The sequence below is a fragment of the Centropristis striata genome, chromosome 5 (assembly GCF_030273125.1).
Source record: "Centropristis striata isolate RG_2023a ecotype Rhode Island chromosome 5, C.striata_1.0, whole genome shotgun sequence".
Lineage (NCBI taxonomy): Eukaryota > Metazoa > Chordata > Actinopteri > Perciformes > Serranidae > Centropristis > Centropristis striata.
In genome coordinates, this window is record NC_081521.1 from 18623576 (window position 1) to 18639518 (window position 15943).

Below are 15943 nucleotides of genomic sequence, written 5' to 3' on the forward strand. Positions count from 1 at the left end.
AGTAACAATTTAAATGTTTTGTGTGTCTGAATATAATTGCTTAAGGCACCTTAAAAGTGTTTGAAATTTAGTTTGTTTTTCAATAATAGGATGCTTAAAAAACACTAACCTGTGGTGATAATGAAGACTTAAATAACACACAAGTCCCCAAAAGTTTGGATTAAAGATGCAGATTCCTCCATATTTTATGTGCCACACTGTAACATCCTTCAGTCTTGGTAAACCAAAAAAAATGTTTTTATTTTTCCAAAAATGTAGGTATTTCCTGAAGGGCAAGATTTTCTTCCCGTTGGATGATTCTGAAAGCTTTTGTGTTTTGGGAAAGAAACCTTTTTTATTTGTTTGTTGTTATAAAAGAGGTTACACAACAAATGTTTCACTAATGCAGCTGTGTTTAGAGTCTTTACACATGCTTTTTATCCTCCTCACAGGCAGAAAACTCTGCTCTGATGTTGGCCAACGAGAGTCAGAGGGAGGCGTATGAGAGATGTCTGGACGAGGTGGGTTCATGCTGCAGAATCTCATTTAAAACAAGAATTTGAGTATAAATTCTGGCATTTCTGTGTATAAAACATGTTTCCTTGTGTCCTCAGGTGGCCAACCACGTGGTCCAAGCTCTGCTGAATCAAAAGGTAACAAACAGCCACATTTCTGCTCTCTGTGCTTGTGATTTATGAACCTGCGGCCTCATCAGGAGTCTCACTGCTCTGTGTCTCTGAACAGGATCTGAGGGAGGAGTGCATCAAGCTGAAGATGTTGGTGTTCGACCTGGAGAGACAGAACCGAGCGCTCTGTGAGCTCTTCCAACAGAAACTGCCCAACCACCCCACCGCTCACTACCAGGTACATCAATACATGTATACATAGGTTTCATAAACATTCTGAACTTCTTTCACTGCTGTTTTGAAATCTTTGATTCAACCTTCTGAACCTCACAACGAGCTGTTTCAGGGTGTTTTTTGCTCTTTTTACATTCTCCTCATTGTGTCCTTGTATTTCACTGAAATATATTAAATCTATAAGTCCTGCAGCTCTATGGAACCAGCACAATCATGACTAGAAGTGGGAACAACTCAAACATGTCTTTGTGTAGAATAACACAGTTAGAATGACAGAAATCATTAAAAAAAAAAACGCCAGTTTAATTTCTCTAACAATTCCTTTTTTAAATTGGAAATAAAATGGAATTTATACATCACAAAAGTTGAGGTAATTAAAAGCACATGATCAGAAATATGTATTTGGAACAAAATTTCCAAGTCAAAGTACTCATCATTCAGACATTATTATTGTTAAATAAAATAGATAAAAGCTAGTTGTTTATAATTCACCATATTAACAAAATTATTTTATCTAGAAAAATTATGTACCTGAGGAAATTATTTTTTAAAAAGGAGAAAAAAAGTTGGATTTTTCTGATTTAAAAAAATAAATAAATAAAATGGAATAAACACTTTTCCAAGTGCCTACAAGTCTCAAGAGTATTGGAAAAAAATGAGTCTCCACATTTTGTACATATTAAAGTATTGTCATGTCTCTGAGGAGCAGAATTTAATGTTTTTAACAGGATCTGGTTATTCCAAGCAGTTTATTTTATTTTAAAAAAGTGATTTTGACAGAAAAATCACAATTTAATTTTTTTTCCCAGCAATTTTTCTAATGGAAACTTATGTTCAAAGTAGGGGTGGGCCATATCGTATCGTTCACGTTGATATCGGTATATTTTTTTTATGGTTAAAAAAAATTCATATCATGATATTGGCAACGTTTCTACTTCTTGATGTAGTGGCGTAAGGTTGAGTGTCTGTCACCAGTCAGTCAAACCCGACCCTCACCTCTACGTCCTCCTCCCAGACATGCGCGCGCATTCACACACTTACACAACTGGATACACCGAGCTGTGAAGCATGATAGAGAAACATGCCGACCTATCTGTATCGTCCCGCACCCACATTGTCTCTCCGTGTGCATATGTGTGTGTGTGCGCGCAAGCCGAATTAAATACTATGAACTAGTACGGGCATTATGCCGTTCGTTAGCCGCGAGCTAACATTAGCTAACAATTAAAGTTGTTTTAATCACAAAAAGCGAATTACTCCCTGTTGCTAAACACATGCAGCTTTCAAAATAAGAGCACAGTGTGTTAAGAGAATCCACCACAGAATTTACAAGAAGACAAAGTCAAAATAAGATGCCTTAAATAAAACATACAAGACCCTTTATTCTCCTTTACAAAATTTCATTAAAATATGCCCCCGGCCGGAACCCATAAATGGTTATTTTTTATTATTTGCTCACTCGAGTACATTTTTTGTATTTGGCAACTGTTGAGATTTGCACTTCAAACTACATTTTAGATTTTTATTTATTTATACAGACTAGGAAAAAAAATCATTTTCTATATCTTTTTAAGTATTTCCTAATACCGTCAAGAATATCGTTATCGCAAAAATAGGCTGCAATATCAGGATGTTCTTTTAGGGCCATATCGCCCACCCCTAGTTCAAAGACCGTCATACTACAGGTGCCTCGAGCTGGAGTTTTTCCTTCTCCATGCTCATTGTTAGTTGGTTAAGTTGCAACAGTGAGAGGCACCTTATTATTATTACTACAAGTCAGTGCAGCATCAAAATGGTTTTAAAGCAATCCAATACAAATCCGCTCTGAGATGGTGGAGTAGAGGTATAAAGTTGCAGAATATGGGAGGTCCTTCTCAGATTAAATGTCCATAGTGCTCGCCTCTGATTCTGCAGACCAGCTGGAGCTGCTAATTTCTTTTTTCTCCTCAGCCTCATTCTTTCAGACGCTGTAATGGATCTCAGGCTCTGTATTGTTCCTGCAGATGCCGGTACAATGCAGCTCCTAGTTGTCCGTGTGTACAATAGCCTGTAGTATATATAGTGTCATCATAATTGCCCCATGTATCTCCCGTTTCAGGTCCAGGCGGGACCCCTCCCAGACTACAATGCACAGCTGCACAATGACTCAGCCAAACAGGTGGAGCCTGCACAGACTGAAGCACAAGCCAAGGTGATAACTGCAACATTAAGAGTGAAACAGAGGGATTAAATCAAAGCGTCTGAGTGTGTGTGACGTTATAAGGTGTTCTGACATTTGCTGTATTGTGCTTTAAAAAGCTAATCTGCCCGGCACTCGTTTCCTGTACGCACACACTCCAAAGGTCTCAGATTGTTTGTGAGCTGATAGAGATCTCTTTTTGTCTGAAGGGAAACGGCTACCGCACACAGCACGCCTCCCCGGGCCCCCGCGGCCCCGCTGCCTCCATGGAGGCCCTGTCCCCCTTCTTCAAGAAGAAAGCACACATCCTGGAGGTCCTCCGCAAGATGGAGGAGACGGACCCTCTGAAGTTCCACCCGTCCACCACCAGCTTGTCTTTCTGTGACTACAGCCAGGTGCTCATGTCCACAGAGGCCGTCCTGGCCACGGCCGACCCCCTTCCGCTGCCCTGCAAACCCCACCACACACACTGCCACTGCTCCTGCTCCGACGCCGACTCGCACCAGCACGTCAACGGGGACGGGGCAGTGAAGTGCGAGGGGGCGAACACCTGCTGTTTACACTGCAAGAGGAGCCCGGACAGCCCTCCCAAGCCATGCAACCACGTCTGTAGTCCTGCAAAAGCCAACTCCGCCTCCCAGAGCCATGTCGTCCCCGCAGCTGCTGTCGGCGAATGTCACAGTAAGAGCAGAACGGCGGAGTCTGCTCCCCCGTCCAAACAATGCACCAAGAATGAAGCCCACCAGCAACCAGCAGGCGCCGCTGCCCACCCGTCGGTCACGGTGACGGAGCAGATCGTGGAGGTGATGGAGGTGGAGCAGGACGGCTCGGGGAGCTGTCCAAACGCCCCTGAAGAGCTCACCGGTTTCCTTCCCAGTTGTGAGTTGGACAGCGCTCAGATCTTTGACACTGAGACGGGTGACAGCGTTCACAACGGCATCAGCGGCGCCGTGTCCAGTGACCCGTCAGCCGTCCCCGAGAAGGACAGCTCAGGTCAGGAGGCTTCTTCTGTGAGAGCCGGTGCCTCCGTCAGTCCCAGCCCGTCCTGCCTCAGCGACGTCAAGAGCGCAGCGATCAACTCGCCGTCCAAACTGCTCAAGTTCCTGAAGATTCCCTCGATAGGCGAGAAGACGCAGCCGTCGACCTCAGCCGTCCGCCTCAGCCCCCAGCTCACCCGCAGCTCCAGGATCCCCTGCCGCACCAACAACTACGAGGTGTACCACTCTCCTGTCCCCACACGCAGAGCCACCACCACGGAGCGGTGCAGGCAGCCGCCCCCGCCGCCCTCCAGGTCCGAGTCCTACCCAGCCACACACTCGGCCCCGACCTCGCCGCCTCAGCCCGAAGACGTCTGCTCCCCGCCCGCCAAGGAAATAAGCTACAGCAGCCTCTCTGCACCCAAAGCTGCCTCGAAGATGGGCGGCCCCTCCTCCACAGCCTCCTCCTCCTCACCTAAAGTCTCTCAGAGAGTTCCTCATTACGAAAACGTCTGCGTGGTGAACTCGAGAGAGGAGGAGCCGACCCCGGGCCTCGAGAAAAGAACCACGCTTCCATCCCAGGCAAAGGCAAACGGCGGTGAGAGGAAGCTTGTTAAATCGCTGCCAGAAAGCGTCCTCAACCCTCCGCCCCAACGGAAGCAGTCGTCCTCGTCCACATCGGAGTCCACGTCAGACGAGGAGGAGGACTCGGATAGTCCGGTGTGGGTGAACCACCACAGCCTGCCCAACACATCCGGCCCCTGCAAGACCTCACAGGGCCGTGCCGGTTACTCCCAGACCAGAGAGAAGACGGAGGTCGACGTGAGGGAGATCACTGTGCAGAGCTCCGAGGTCGCCCAGCCGCCGCCGCCTCCAGCCAGGAGGACCGAGTCCTCCTCCATCCCCAAGAGGCCGGCGTCCGGGGCGGTGAGACCCCCGGCTGACTCCAGTCATCACGCCTTCAAAGACCGGCTGGCTGCGCTGGGGAAGCTGAGGAGCTCTGAGGACCTGCAGGTCGGTCTCAGGCCGGTGGACGAGGCGACCTACGGGGACGAGAGGAGTAAGACAGCAGAGAGGCCCATGGAGCTCCTGAAAGAGGAGCAGAGACATTCAAAATTCACAGACTCTTTGGACGGTAAACCCAAAGTCACTAGTGGCGGTTTGAAGTACCAGGGCTCGTCTCAGCTGTACGAACAGGCGGTGAAATCTGGTTCTGTGGTGGTGAAACAAGAACTGTGTGTGACGAAGACAGAAGGCTCCAAGAGTAAAATCGGTCTGCCGTCCCCCAATGCAGACGCTCCGCAGGTACTACGCAACAACATCAAGTGTCCCGGCTCCCTGAACCTGGCCTATAACCTGAAACCGGTCGGGCCTCACAATAGCAACAGCCCCAATAAAATCCCTCCAAAGTCACCGTCCAAACCGTGCCAGGGCCCGTCCGTCCACAGGGGCGGGAAGCCTGCTGACGCTCCTCGTTACTCGTCCAAGTCAGAGGAGAGGACGAAGATCAGCAGCAAAGGGAAGAAGAACCCGATGTACGGGGACAGCCTGCCACCGCCGCCGCCCAGACCGCCGGTGTCCGACGGAGAGAAGCCACCGCCGCCGGCCCCGAGCCCACAGTCCGCCATCGAGCAGAAGGTGATGAAGGGCATCGAGGAGAACATGCTGAAGCTGCAGGAGCAGGACCGAGGAGGGCAGGCTGGCGAGGTCAAGCAGAAAGCCTCCAATGGCATCGCCAGCTGGTTCGGCCTGAAGAAGAGCAAGCTGCCTGCACTCAGCCGCAAGGCCGACGGCACCAAGGCCAAGGACGAGAAGAAGGAGTGGAAGATCAACATCCCCTCGGTGGGCAGGGACTCTGTGAAGATGGCCACCAGGTGTAAAGAAGGCGTGGAAGGGCTGAACATCTCCACGCTGATGGAGAAGGCGGAGGGGCTGCGGCGGGCGTTGGAGGAGGAGCGGGCGTACGTGGAGCGGTCGGGACGCGGACACTCCTGTGAGGTGGTGATGGACCAGGCTCAGGGGCAGCTGGCTGTCATGTACAGGGGAGCAAGATCTGACAACTTCATGCAGCAGCTGCTGAACAGGTGAGCAAGCAAACTGTTTCTTTAAAATAAGATCTGTTGGTGTGTTGACGTTTTAGGGCAAAGATGAGAAAGAGAAAAAGGTGTTTTTGTCACATTTTACTCACTGTGGCTTCATTTTTCACTGCAATATATAAGGAAGAACTCAAAATTGTCTCTTGTGCAGAAAATCAGTTATAATGCCAATCTTTTTTTTTATTTTTTAGATTAGATTTAACTTTATTGTCATTGCACATAGTACAGGTACTTATACAACAAAATGCAGTTTAGCATCTAACCAGAAGTGCAAAAAGGCAGTACAGTGCATATAAAAATATATGTAAATGTCATATAAATATAAAAATGCAGGTTAAATTTCATTTATTATTTATTTTACAAAATGTAGAAAAAAATAAATCTATTTACACAATATCAGGGGAATAAATTTGGTCCCCACATATTGAACTATTTCCATTTTTACAACCTCTACTTATAACCTTTCCTCTCCTGTCCGCTCCTCTTGGCTCTGTGTAAACAGCCTGCAGTTCAGTCAAAGATTCACTGAATTTTTGTCATGTGACCACTCATCTCAGCCGAGTCATTCATGGCTTCACAGTAGCGACAAAGAGAGCAGAATTTAATGTTTTTAACGGGATCTGGTTTTTCCAAATGGTTTATTTTTGGCAGATTTTTATATTAGACATGTAGAATAAAGTGATTTTGATTAAATTTCACTGATAGAAACGTTTGTCATATGTGATGTGTTCAGGGACCATCATAAATGTAATAATTAAACAATAATAATGTTTTTACAGTTTCTGGCTTTATGATGTAATTTTGTCGATTTTTTGAAAGAAGACCCGTCAGCGTGTTGTGAGGTTTAGACTTTATTGTCCCTACAGCTCTGTACACAGACGGCAGCACTCAGGCCAGTTCAGCAAGTCCTTTCATTTAGGGCTGCAGGGATTAGACTTGTCCCAAAGCAAACACGCTGCTCCTCAGTGCTCTGTGGCTGCGTCCAGAGGGGCCGAGGTGCTGATTGAGTTAGTGTGTGCTATCCTGTGGTTTGCAGGTAATGGCTTCATTGTTGAGGTGGGGAGTAGGGTTAGAGGATCAAGAAAAAGTTCAGAATAAGCACATTTCCCAAAATAGCAAACTTTTTTTTTCAATTAGAAAATCTCAACACTAACTTTTTTTGCGTGGCAAGGCTACAATTCTACACTGTCATTTAGCAGACACTTTTATCCAAAGCGACGTACAAATGAAAGTTAATACAACACAAGCAAGGATGAAGTAGAGAAACATAGCAAGAGTAAGTGCCGTGGGTTAAGTTTGAGTCCATCAGGACACAAGTGCTTTTAGGTCGCAAGAGCGGTCAGTGCGATACTTGTCGTAGTCGTCAGTGTAGATCAAGAGTGAAGGTGTTCAGTAAAGAGTTGGTCTTCAGTCTCTTTTTAAAGATTGAGAAGGACTCAGCGGAACGGATGGAGTTTGGAAGTTCGTTCCACCACCGGGGTACTACAGAGGAGAAGAGTCTGGTTTGAGTCAGACGTCTTTCACTCGAGGATCATAGTGGACGGGAGGGTTTGTGGACCTGAACAAAGGAGTTCAGATATGAAGGGGCTGTGCCTGTTGCTATTTTGTAGGCAAGAGACAAGGCTTTGAATTTGATGCTGCTGTGACCGGGAGCCAGTGCAGAGAGATGAGGAGCGGACTGACATGTGCTCTCCTGGGCTGGTTGAAGACCAGACGTGCAGCCACGTTCTGGATCATCTGCAGAGGCTTGGTGGTGCAAGCTCAGACATCTCAACCCTCTAAACCTCAATGTACATTTTCTTTAAAAGATCACCAAAAATATACTGTTTATCATAGAAAGAAACTGTAAAAACAGGCATAATCGTCAAAATTTGAACCAGGTTACAAAAGCTTATATTAAAAAAACTGACCAAAACAAAGCTTAAAATGTTGATATTAGTGTCAGAAAAATAAACTGCTTGCAATAACCAGATCCTGTTAAAAACATTAAATTCTGCTCCTCAGAGACACTGTGAAGACATGATTGATTCTGCTGAGACCAACGGTCACGTGACAAATATTCACTGAAAATCTGTTTACACAGAGCAGAGAGGAGAGGACAGGAGAGGCTGTAAACATGTCAATACTTTAATATGTACAATAAGTGGACACAGTTTTTTTCTGATTTCTGTCATTCTAACTGTGTTATTCTGCACAAAGACATGTTTGAGTCGTTCCCACTTCTAGCCATGATTGTGTTGATTCCATAGAGCTGCAGGACTTATAGATTTATATAGAATTTACATGTTGCAGTGAAATACAAGGACACAGAGAGAGTTATGGTTCTACATCTTAACTGAACCTTTCTTGTGTTTGCAGAGTGGATGGGAAGGAGGTGATCAGCGTGCCGCAGCGTCGTCTCTCGTTCGACTGTAAGAGTTCAAAGCCGATGTTCTGTCAGCAGGGAGACGTCATTAGTCACACCACAAGCCGCGATGACATGGAGAAGGTACGTCTGCTGCTATTAGAGTCACACACAAACTGGCAGGAGTTTCACACTTACAGCAGTGATGGAAAAGAGTGACTAATAATAAATAATACATTTTATATATAATGCACTTTACATTAAAGGAAAACACACTTTCATTTAAGAGCTGAGTGTGGCAGCTTTAGTTACTTTACAGAGTACAGTTTTTTATCTCCAGTGAAAACCATGCCTTCATGAAGGATGAAACTCTTCTTTATCTTTTGAGACATTTCATAGAATTCCTAAAGAAATACTTCACCCCCCAAAATGTTCCTCTGTGTATAAATTACTCACTCTGGGTTATCTTGAATTTTTAAAGAAAAATATGTTTTTTATGCGTGCCTCCACTTTAAACAAAGAATCCCAAAGAGTAGAATATTCTTGATGAATTATAGTATATGAGGTTTAGTTTAACAGCAGCAAAACGATATAAAAACATCCATTTACACTCTCACACAATTTGTGCAGTATAAGTATCTATACCCTGTGTGAGACCAGACACACTAGATGAGTTAGACTCAGATTATGCTGCACGTTGTGTGAGAGTTTATAAATGGACGTTCACCAAAAATCCACCGTTTATCGTAGGAAGAAACTGTTAAGACATTATTGACAGAATTTTAACTTCCCAACAGTCCTTGATCGGATCAAAGGTTATGAAAATGTATTTCTCTATGGAATCAGTTCAATAAAAGTGGGAACGACTCAAACATGTTTTTGTGCAGAAGAACAGTTAGAATGACAGAAATCTAGAAAGAAAGAAAACAGAAAAAGAAAAAACAACTTGTTTCACTGATATTATTTAAAAATTTGGAATAAAATAAAATGTATATATAAACACTTTTCCAAGTGCCCACAAGTGTCACGAATATAGGAAAAATAAGTATTGTCATGTTTCCAGCCTCTCCTGTCCTCTCCTCTCTGCTCTGTGTACACAGCCTCTCCTGTCCTCAACATTTTAAGCTTAATTTTGGTCACTTTTTTTAGCAAAAAATGTCATAACCTGATCCGTTCAAGGACTGTCGGAAAGTTCAAACTCTGAAGATAATGTCTATTTTTACAGTTTGTTTTTCTGATAAATGATGTTTAAATCCCAGTAGGATTAAGGGTTCAGAGGGTTAAACTACCAAACGGAATATAAACGAGTCAAAATAAACATCTACAGCAGTAAAATGCTACTTAAACATTAATGCAAAAAAATCAGAAATTCCAGTAATACATTTTTCTGCACAATGAGTTCTTCTACTTTGCTGATGAGACTTTAACTTCAGGTTGTGAATGCACTTTTACTTGGAGTGGATTATTTTCACAGTGTGATATTTGCACTTTTACTTAATTAAAGAATCTGAAGACTTCTTCCTTGTGGAATTTGTTCTGCATCGTATTGACTCTTCACGCCTGAACTCGGCCTTTAATCTGCTCGTGCTGATGTGACGCTCACTCCTCCATCTGCTGCTCTGTTCTTCTCTCCTGCAGGGATCAGAGAGAATCGGCAAGATCACGTCAGATGAAAACCTCGCAGACTCGGTTCACTCGCAACACTTCGCAGGTAAGAAGGTGTCTGCCAGGAATTCATCAGAGGGAAGAAAATCTCACACATTTCTGCAGGTTTATGAGCGTTACGACCTTGTGGAAGATCAAAACAGACTGGTGTGGAACGCGTCTGGAAATAGATGAATGAACGTTTAAAGAGTTTCACAGAGTGAGAAGTCGGTAAATGAAAAACACTAATCAGAGGTGCTGGAATGTACTGAAGCTCAGTCTGAAGGTATTTGGCTGCTTTATACTTCTAGAAGTAAATATTTGACTTTTTACTCAATTGTGTATATTTAACATAATAATATAATTATGTATATATCTATGATAGAGTTGTCACGATACTAAAATTTTCAACTCGATACCGATACTGAGGAAAATATTCAATACTCGATACCATTTTCGATACCACAAGGATGAAAACAAAGACCCCAACATTTAACAGAAATATTTTTATTAGCAACAAAAATGCAACATGTAAAAATAAACAGAACCACAGGTTAAATATTTATAATAAAAAACAGTTGTGCAAAAAGAAACTGCAACTATGATAACAAGCTTCAGATACTCGATACTTTTGAAAATGAGTATTGTATCCGGATACAACGTTTTAGTATCGATACTTTTTGGAGTATCGATACTTTTTACAACCCTAATCTATGATTAACTTTAAAGGTAATTCATTCATAAAGTAAACTTATGATCAGCCTATAAAATTTGATGCATTGTTATAGATTAAAAACTCTAATAAAATGCTGCTTTTACGTTTATTTACTGGCAAATTATTTGAAAGATCTTCCTCATGTTGGAACATTATACTAAACAACACATATTTTTTCTAATTTAAAATTTAGACTTTTGTTAATATGGTGTAATATAAACACCTAACTTGTATCAATTTTATTTAATAACTGTTATTGTTTTGATCTTTATTCATGTATTTTTGAAGGGTATAAACTGAAGTCAGGAAGACGAGAAAATAAAAGAAATCCAGTTATTTAATATATTATAATGTGAGAATGAGGAGTACTTTTACTTTGAAATTTTGCTATATATATATATATATATATATATATATATATATATATATATATATATTATATAATATTTCTGATCATAATCATGTGCTTTTAATTGATTGCCTCAATTTTTGTTATGTATACTTTCCATTTTATTTCCAATTTAAAAAAGAAATTATTAGAGAAATTAAACTTCCGTTTTTATTATTTTTTATGATTTCTGTCATTCTAACTGTTATTCTGCACAAAGACATATTTGAGTTGTTCTCACTTCTAGCCATGATTGTGCTGATTCCATAGAGCTGCAGGACTTATAGATTTATATAGATTCTATATATTGTAGTGAAATACAAGGACACAGAGAGGAAACTGTCAAAAGAGCAAAAAACACCCTGAAACAGCTCATTGGGGTTCAGAGGGTTAATTAATCTGTAGTGCAGAAAAGGATTTGAATATTTCTTCCAGCTGCAACAATCCATGAGGGTTTGACTGAAACATATCATTTGCATATTGAGAGAAAATAAATCACAGCCTTAATTAGCATATCAAAGGTAAATAAACGAGGCCACGCCCCCGAGGAATATCGACAGTAAGAGACTGTGAGGAATTCATTAATTTACATATTGACTTCAGTCCCTTTTGTATTTTATTTGTTTCCTAATTTATTTCTGCTTCTCCTCTCTGTCACTCTTCAGGTTCTGGTGCTTCCACATACACGCTGGACAGCGGCATCGGGACGTTCCCGCTGCCCGACTGCAGCAGCGGAGCAGCGGGGCGGGGTCTGTCCAAGGCGAGGGCCGGGGCTGAGCGCCACTCCTCGGGCTCCCCGGGGAGGGCCAGTCGCCGGGCACGCACCCTGGACCGAGAGCCCACACCGCAGGAGGACTGCTACACGCCGCACAAACAGCTAATCCCCACCATCCAGTACGGCTCCGTGCTGGAGGGGCGGAGCTCCACCAGCGTCATCCGGGAAGGTGACGAGAAGCTGTCACACTTATTATTCATAGTAACAGAATGTTAGAGGATATTTAACCCTCTGAGCACCAACAAACATATGTTTTATTTACAAGATCGCCAAAAATGTACAGTATATCATAGAAAGACTCTGTATAGACAGGCATTATTGTCAGAATTTTAACTTTCAGACAGTCCTTGAATGGATTATAATCAATGAAAGTTTTTGTTAGAAAAAGTAACTAAAACGAAGCTCAAAATTGTGATATTTCTGTTGAAATCACTTGATTTTAGGTGACGTTTTGAATGAGACATGTAGAATAAAGTTTGCACTAACCAGATCCTGTTAAAAACATTAAAGTCTGCTCCTCACAGACACTGTGAAGACATGGTTGAAAATCTTAATATATGAATTCAATTTTATACCAATTTTTAGGAATAATTTATCAAAGAAATTCAACTTGTTTTTTCTGTCATTCTAACTGTTATTCTGCACAGAGACATGTTTGAGTTGTTTCCACTTCTAGCCATGATTGTGCTGCTTCCATAGAGCTGCAGGACTTATAGATGTATATATTGCAGTAAATTACAACAATGATTACATTTAAACATTTTTAACGTCTGTATTCGTCTGCAGATAAAGAGGCCCACGGAGCGAACATGTTCTCACCGCGCTCAAAGACTTGGACCTTCCCCAACCTGAAGACTCCAGCAGGACCTGCGGAGGTTTACCTGGCGGTGGAGGAGGAGGAGGAGGAGCCCGTGTCCTTTGGCTCTCCGTTCAGAGGGGTATGGTTAAATGTGCATCTCTACTCATGCAGGTTATATTTATTACATTCTTAAGACCCTTTCCAGACATATTAAGACCTCATCGGCACTTTGAGTTCTAACCAGTTAAATGAGAGACACACTTATACTTACATTTACTATACATTGATTGTAAAGCAGAACTATATATAAAAATTAAAAATAAAAAAATCATAAAAAGTATGTCTTTAATTACTATTACTACTAATTATTATTTTGCATCTAAAATAGTAACAAAAGTCACAAATAATAATATAATATAAATAATAATATAAATAATAAATTGTATGTATGTATAGTATGCTACAAAAACACAATAGAGTATTAAAAAATAGAATAAAAGTTGGAATAAACACCACAAAACATAAAAAAGTCATAGTATGGTATGTATTTTAAAAAATGCACAAAAGTCATAGTCATAGTACAGTATGCCGTAAATCTTCGTTTATAAAAAAAGTTATAGTTCAGTGCCAAAAGTCATAGTAAGTAAAAAAGAAAAAAGGATAATCAGACAATAGATATCCTGTATGTCGTAAACTAAAAAAGGAAAATTATGCAAAAATCAGGACAACAATATTATCGTCTTAATCTGTCATTATTCTTATTATCTGCCCAGATTAATATGTGTTCTTCCTATTGAGAAGCTGCCGTGCAGCAGCATGCAGAGAGGGATTATCTGGGTCACTTACAGTCTGAAAATACTTTGCAGGCAGCAAAGTCGAGATACATTTTTAAATGTGCACTCACAGCTTACATAATGTAAAAACACAGAAGCACATTCTCCCCTCAGAAATTATTAATCAGCTGAATATTAAAGATTCACAGTGGCATGATTTATGTAACCCACTTCTGTTTTCTTCTGCACCTGAAGGCGTTACATAAGATGACCTAAAATGTTTCTGCTGCTCCCTCCAGAGCATGAAGGCTGGCGGGCCCTCCTCCAGCCGGGTGGTGGACCCTGGCAGCCTGCCCGTCCCCGCCCAGACGGGGATGAGCCGCCGGGGGAAGACCCGCACCCCCAGCGTACCCGAGATGAGCCGAGAGGCCGGGCTGGAGCTGCTCCGGGAGCGGCCGGAGGAGGCCATCTCCCCCAGCCGGCCTCAGGTCCTGGAGACCCCCGAGTCCCTCAGCGACTCTCTGTACGACAGCCTGTCGTCCTGCGGCAGCCAGGGATGATCCGCCAGGGCGGGGCGAGCAGAGAGGAGCGCAGACAATAAGCACAGCACAGCACCGCTCTGAGCTCTGAGCTGCACTGTGACGCTGCTGACCCGCCAGAGGAACAGAAACTCTACGGGAATATTGTGGCGACGACGCTTTCTCATCAGCTGTTTCTCTGTTGCAACTGGAAAGACGGATCGATAGACTTCTCCTCAGGATTTCGAATAAACATGAAGCCAAAAGCCACCCCAAACAATATAGGTTGTTCACTTTTTTCACAATCGGACTTGACTGTGGACACTCTTTGATTCATGTATACAGGACTACAAAACGCATGGCTAAGCTAATGACTAGCACAAAAAGTTGTCACTCCTAGTAGTTGTTCAGCAACTCGTCTTTTGTTTTGATCATCCTGGTGGATGGAGCTTCGTTCTGAGCATCGAGGAAGAGTTGATCAGCATCAAACATCCATTCTGTTCTGTCCGGACTTCATTTCACCACATAATGTATTGAAGAAAAAAAAACATAGAGCTCCCTTAAAAAAAAAAAAGAATGTTCATGTTCTGTGATTCTTTATTGCTAAACTCATGCATCACGATTTTAAATGTATAAAACGATTTTATTGATCATGTTGATATTGTTTTGCGGCCGACGATGGTTGTCAGAATATGTCTGTTTTAAATCATAATACATTTAAAGGTAATATATACCAGCAATAATGACATAGATAAAAGAAATGGCTACACTATTCAATGAATATGTATTTCTATTATTTATTTATTTTAAATGTACATCATTGGCAGTCATCTTTTTTTTTGTAATCTTTCTGTGAAAATTGAAGCCTCCTCGCTTAGTAGATTATGTTCATATCTCGTATTTCGACATCTCTGTTGCTGTTCGTTCCCTAGCCAATAGAGGTCCTATGTACCTACTGCCGTTTTTCAACTTTCTAATTAAAATGTTTTGATTTACTTCTTGGTGTCAGGTGGTTCTTTTGGCTGGTGAGTTCGTCTAATTTATTCCACGCAGCCTTCTCTCTTGTCAGAACCAAGGAGGAGACACAGGGTCAAATGGCATCATAACTAGTAAAAAAAAACCTATTATAGTATGTCAAAAAACACCATACAACACGAGCACCATGTCAAAAAACAATCAAGCTGTTTGTCCTAGGATGTCTGAGGCTTTTGAATAGTATGTTGATCATAATATTGATGCTGTAATATGTATTAAGACAAAAGGCCATTTTTTTTTTTATCATTTTAAAGGCATTTTAAAAATTGACACTTTTTGGCAAAAAAAAAAACATATTATAGACTGACTATTTTGTTTTTCTCCAAATGTTTGACCTAACATGGTGTTTTTCTGTAATTTGACATTGTGCTACAATATGTATCAACAGACCATACTAAGGCCATTTTCATCATTTTTAGGCATTTTAAAAATTGACACTTTTTGACAAGCTCACAGAGATGGGAGTGGATCTTTCCTTCATCTCCTGAAACACAGATTACCTGACAGGAAGACCACAAAAAAAAAAAGTCATACTATAGTATGTCGATTCTTGTCAAAAAATGTCAAATTTAAAAATGCTAGAAATGGCCCAATTATACTCTGATGATACATATGGTAGTATAGTTTGTCCAAAAATAGTGAAAAAACACCATATTATGGGATGTCCAAAAATCAGCCCCTCACAGGAAAGTCATACTAAAGACTTATTTATAAGGCTATGACTATAGCATGTCGATTGTCAAAAATGGTCAAATTTTAAAATGCCTAAAAAAGGCGTAAAATTAGTCAATTATAGTCTGTTGATACATATAATAGCACAATTTGTCAATATGATAGAAAAACACTATTAGGTCAAAATTT

At 41.8% G+C, this 15943-nt stretch overlaps 1 protein-coding gene across 1 annotated transcript in view; it reads left to right on the forward strand.

Annotated features, from left to right (window-relative positions):
- The window catches only part of nckap5l (NCK-associated protein 5-like), a 52680-nt gene extending 37638 nt beyond the window's left edge, over positions 1-15042 (forward strand). Inside the window, exons 4-13 of the mRNA XM_059332698.1 lie at positions 432-500; positions 594-632; positions 724-843; positions 2938-3030; positions 3228-6079; positions 8450-8579; positions 10074-10146; positions 11848-12126; positions 12744-12895; positions 13829-15042. Of these exons, the coding sequence (XP_059188681.1) occupies positions 432-500; positions 594-632; positions 724-843; positions 2938-3030; positions 3228-6079; positions 8450-8579; positions 10074-10146; positions 11848-12126; positions 12744-12895; positions 13829-14089 (4068 nt within the window). The 3' untranslated portion in view covers positions 14090-15042. The remainder of the gene's footprint in view (positions 1-431; positions 501-593; positions 633-723; positions 844-2937; positions 3031-3227; positions 6080-8449; positions 8580-10073; positions 10147-11847; positions 12127-12743; positions 12896-13828) is intronic.
- The last annotated feature ends 901 nt before the right edge of the window (positions 15043-15943 follow it).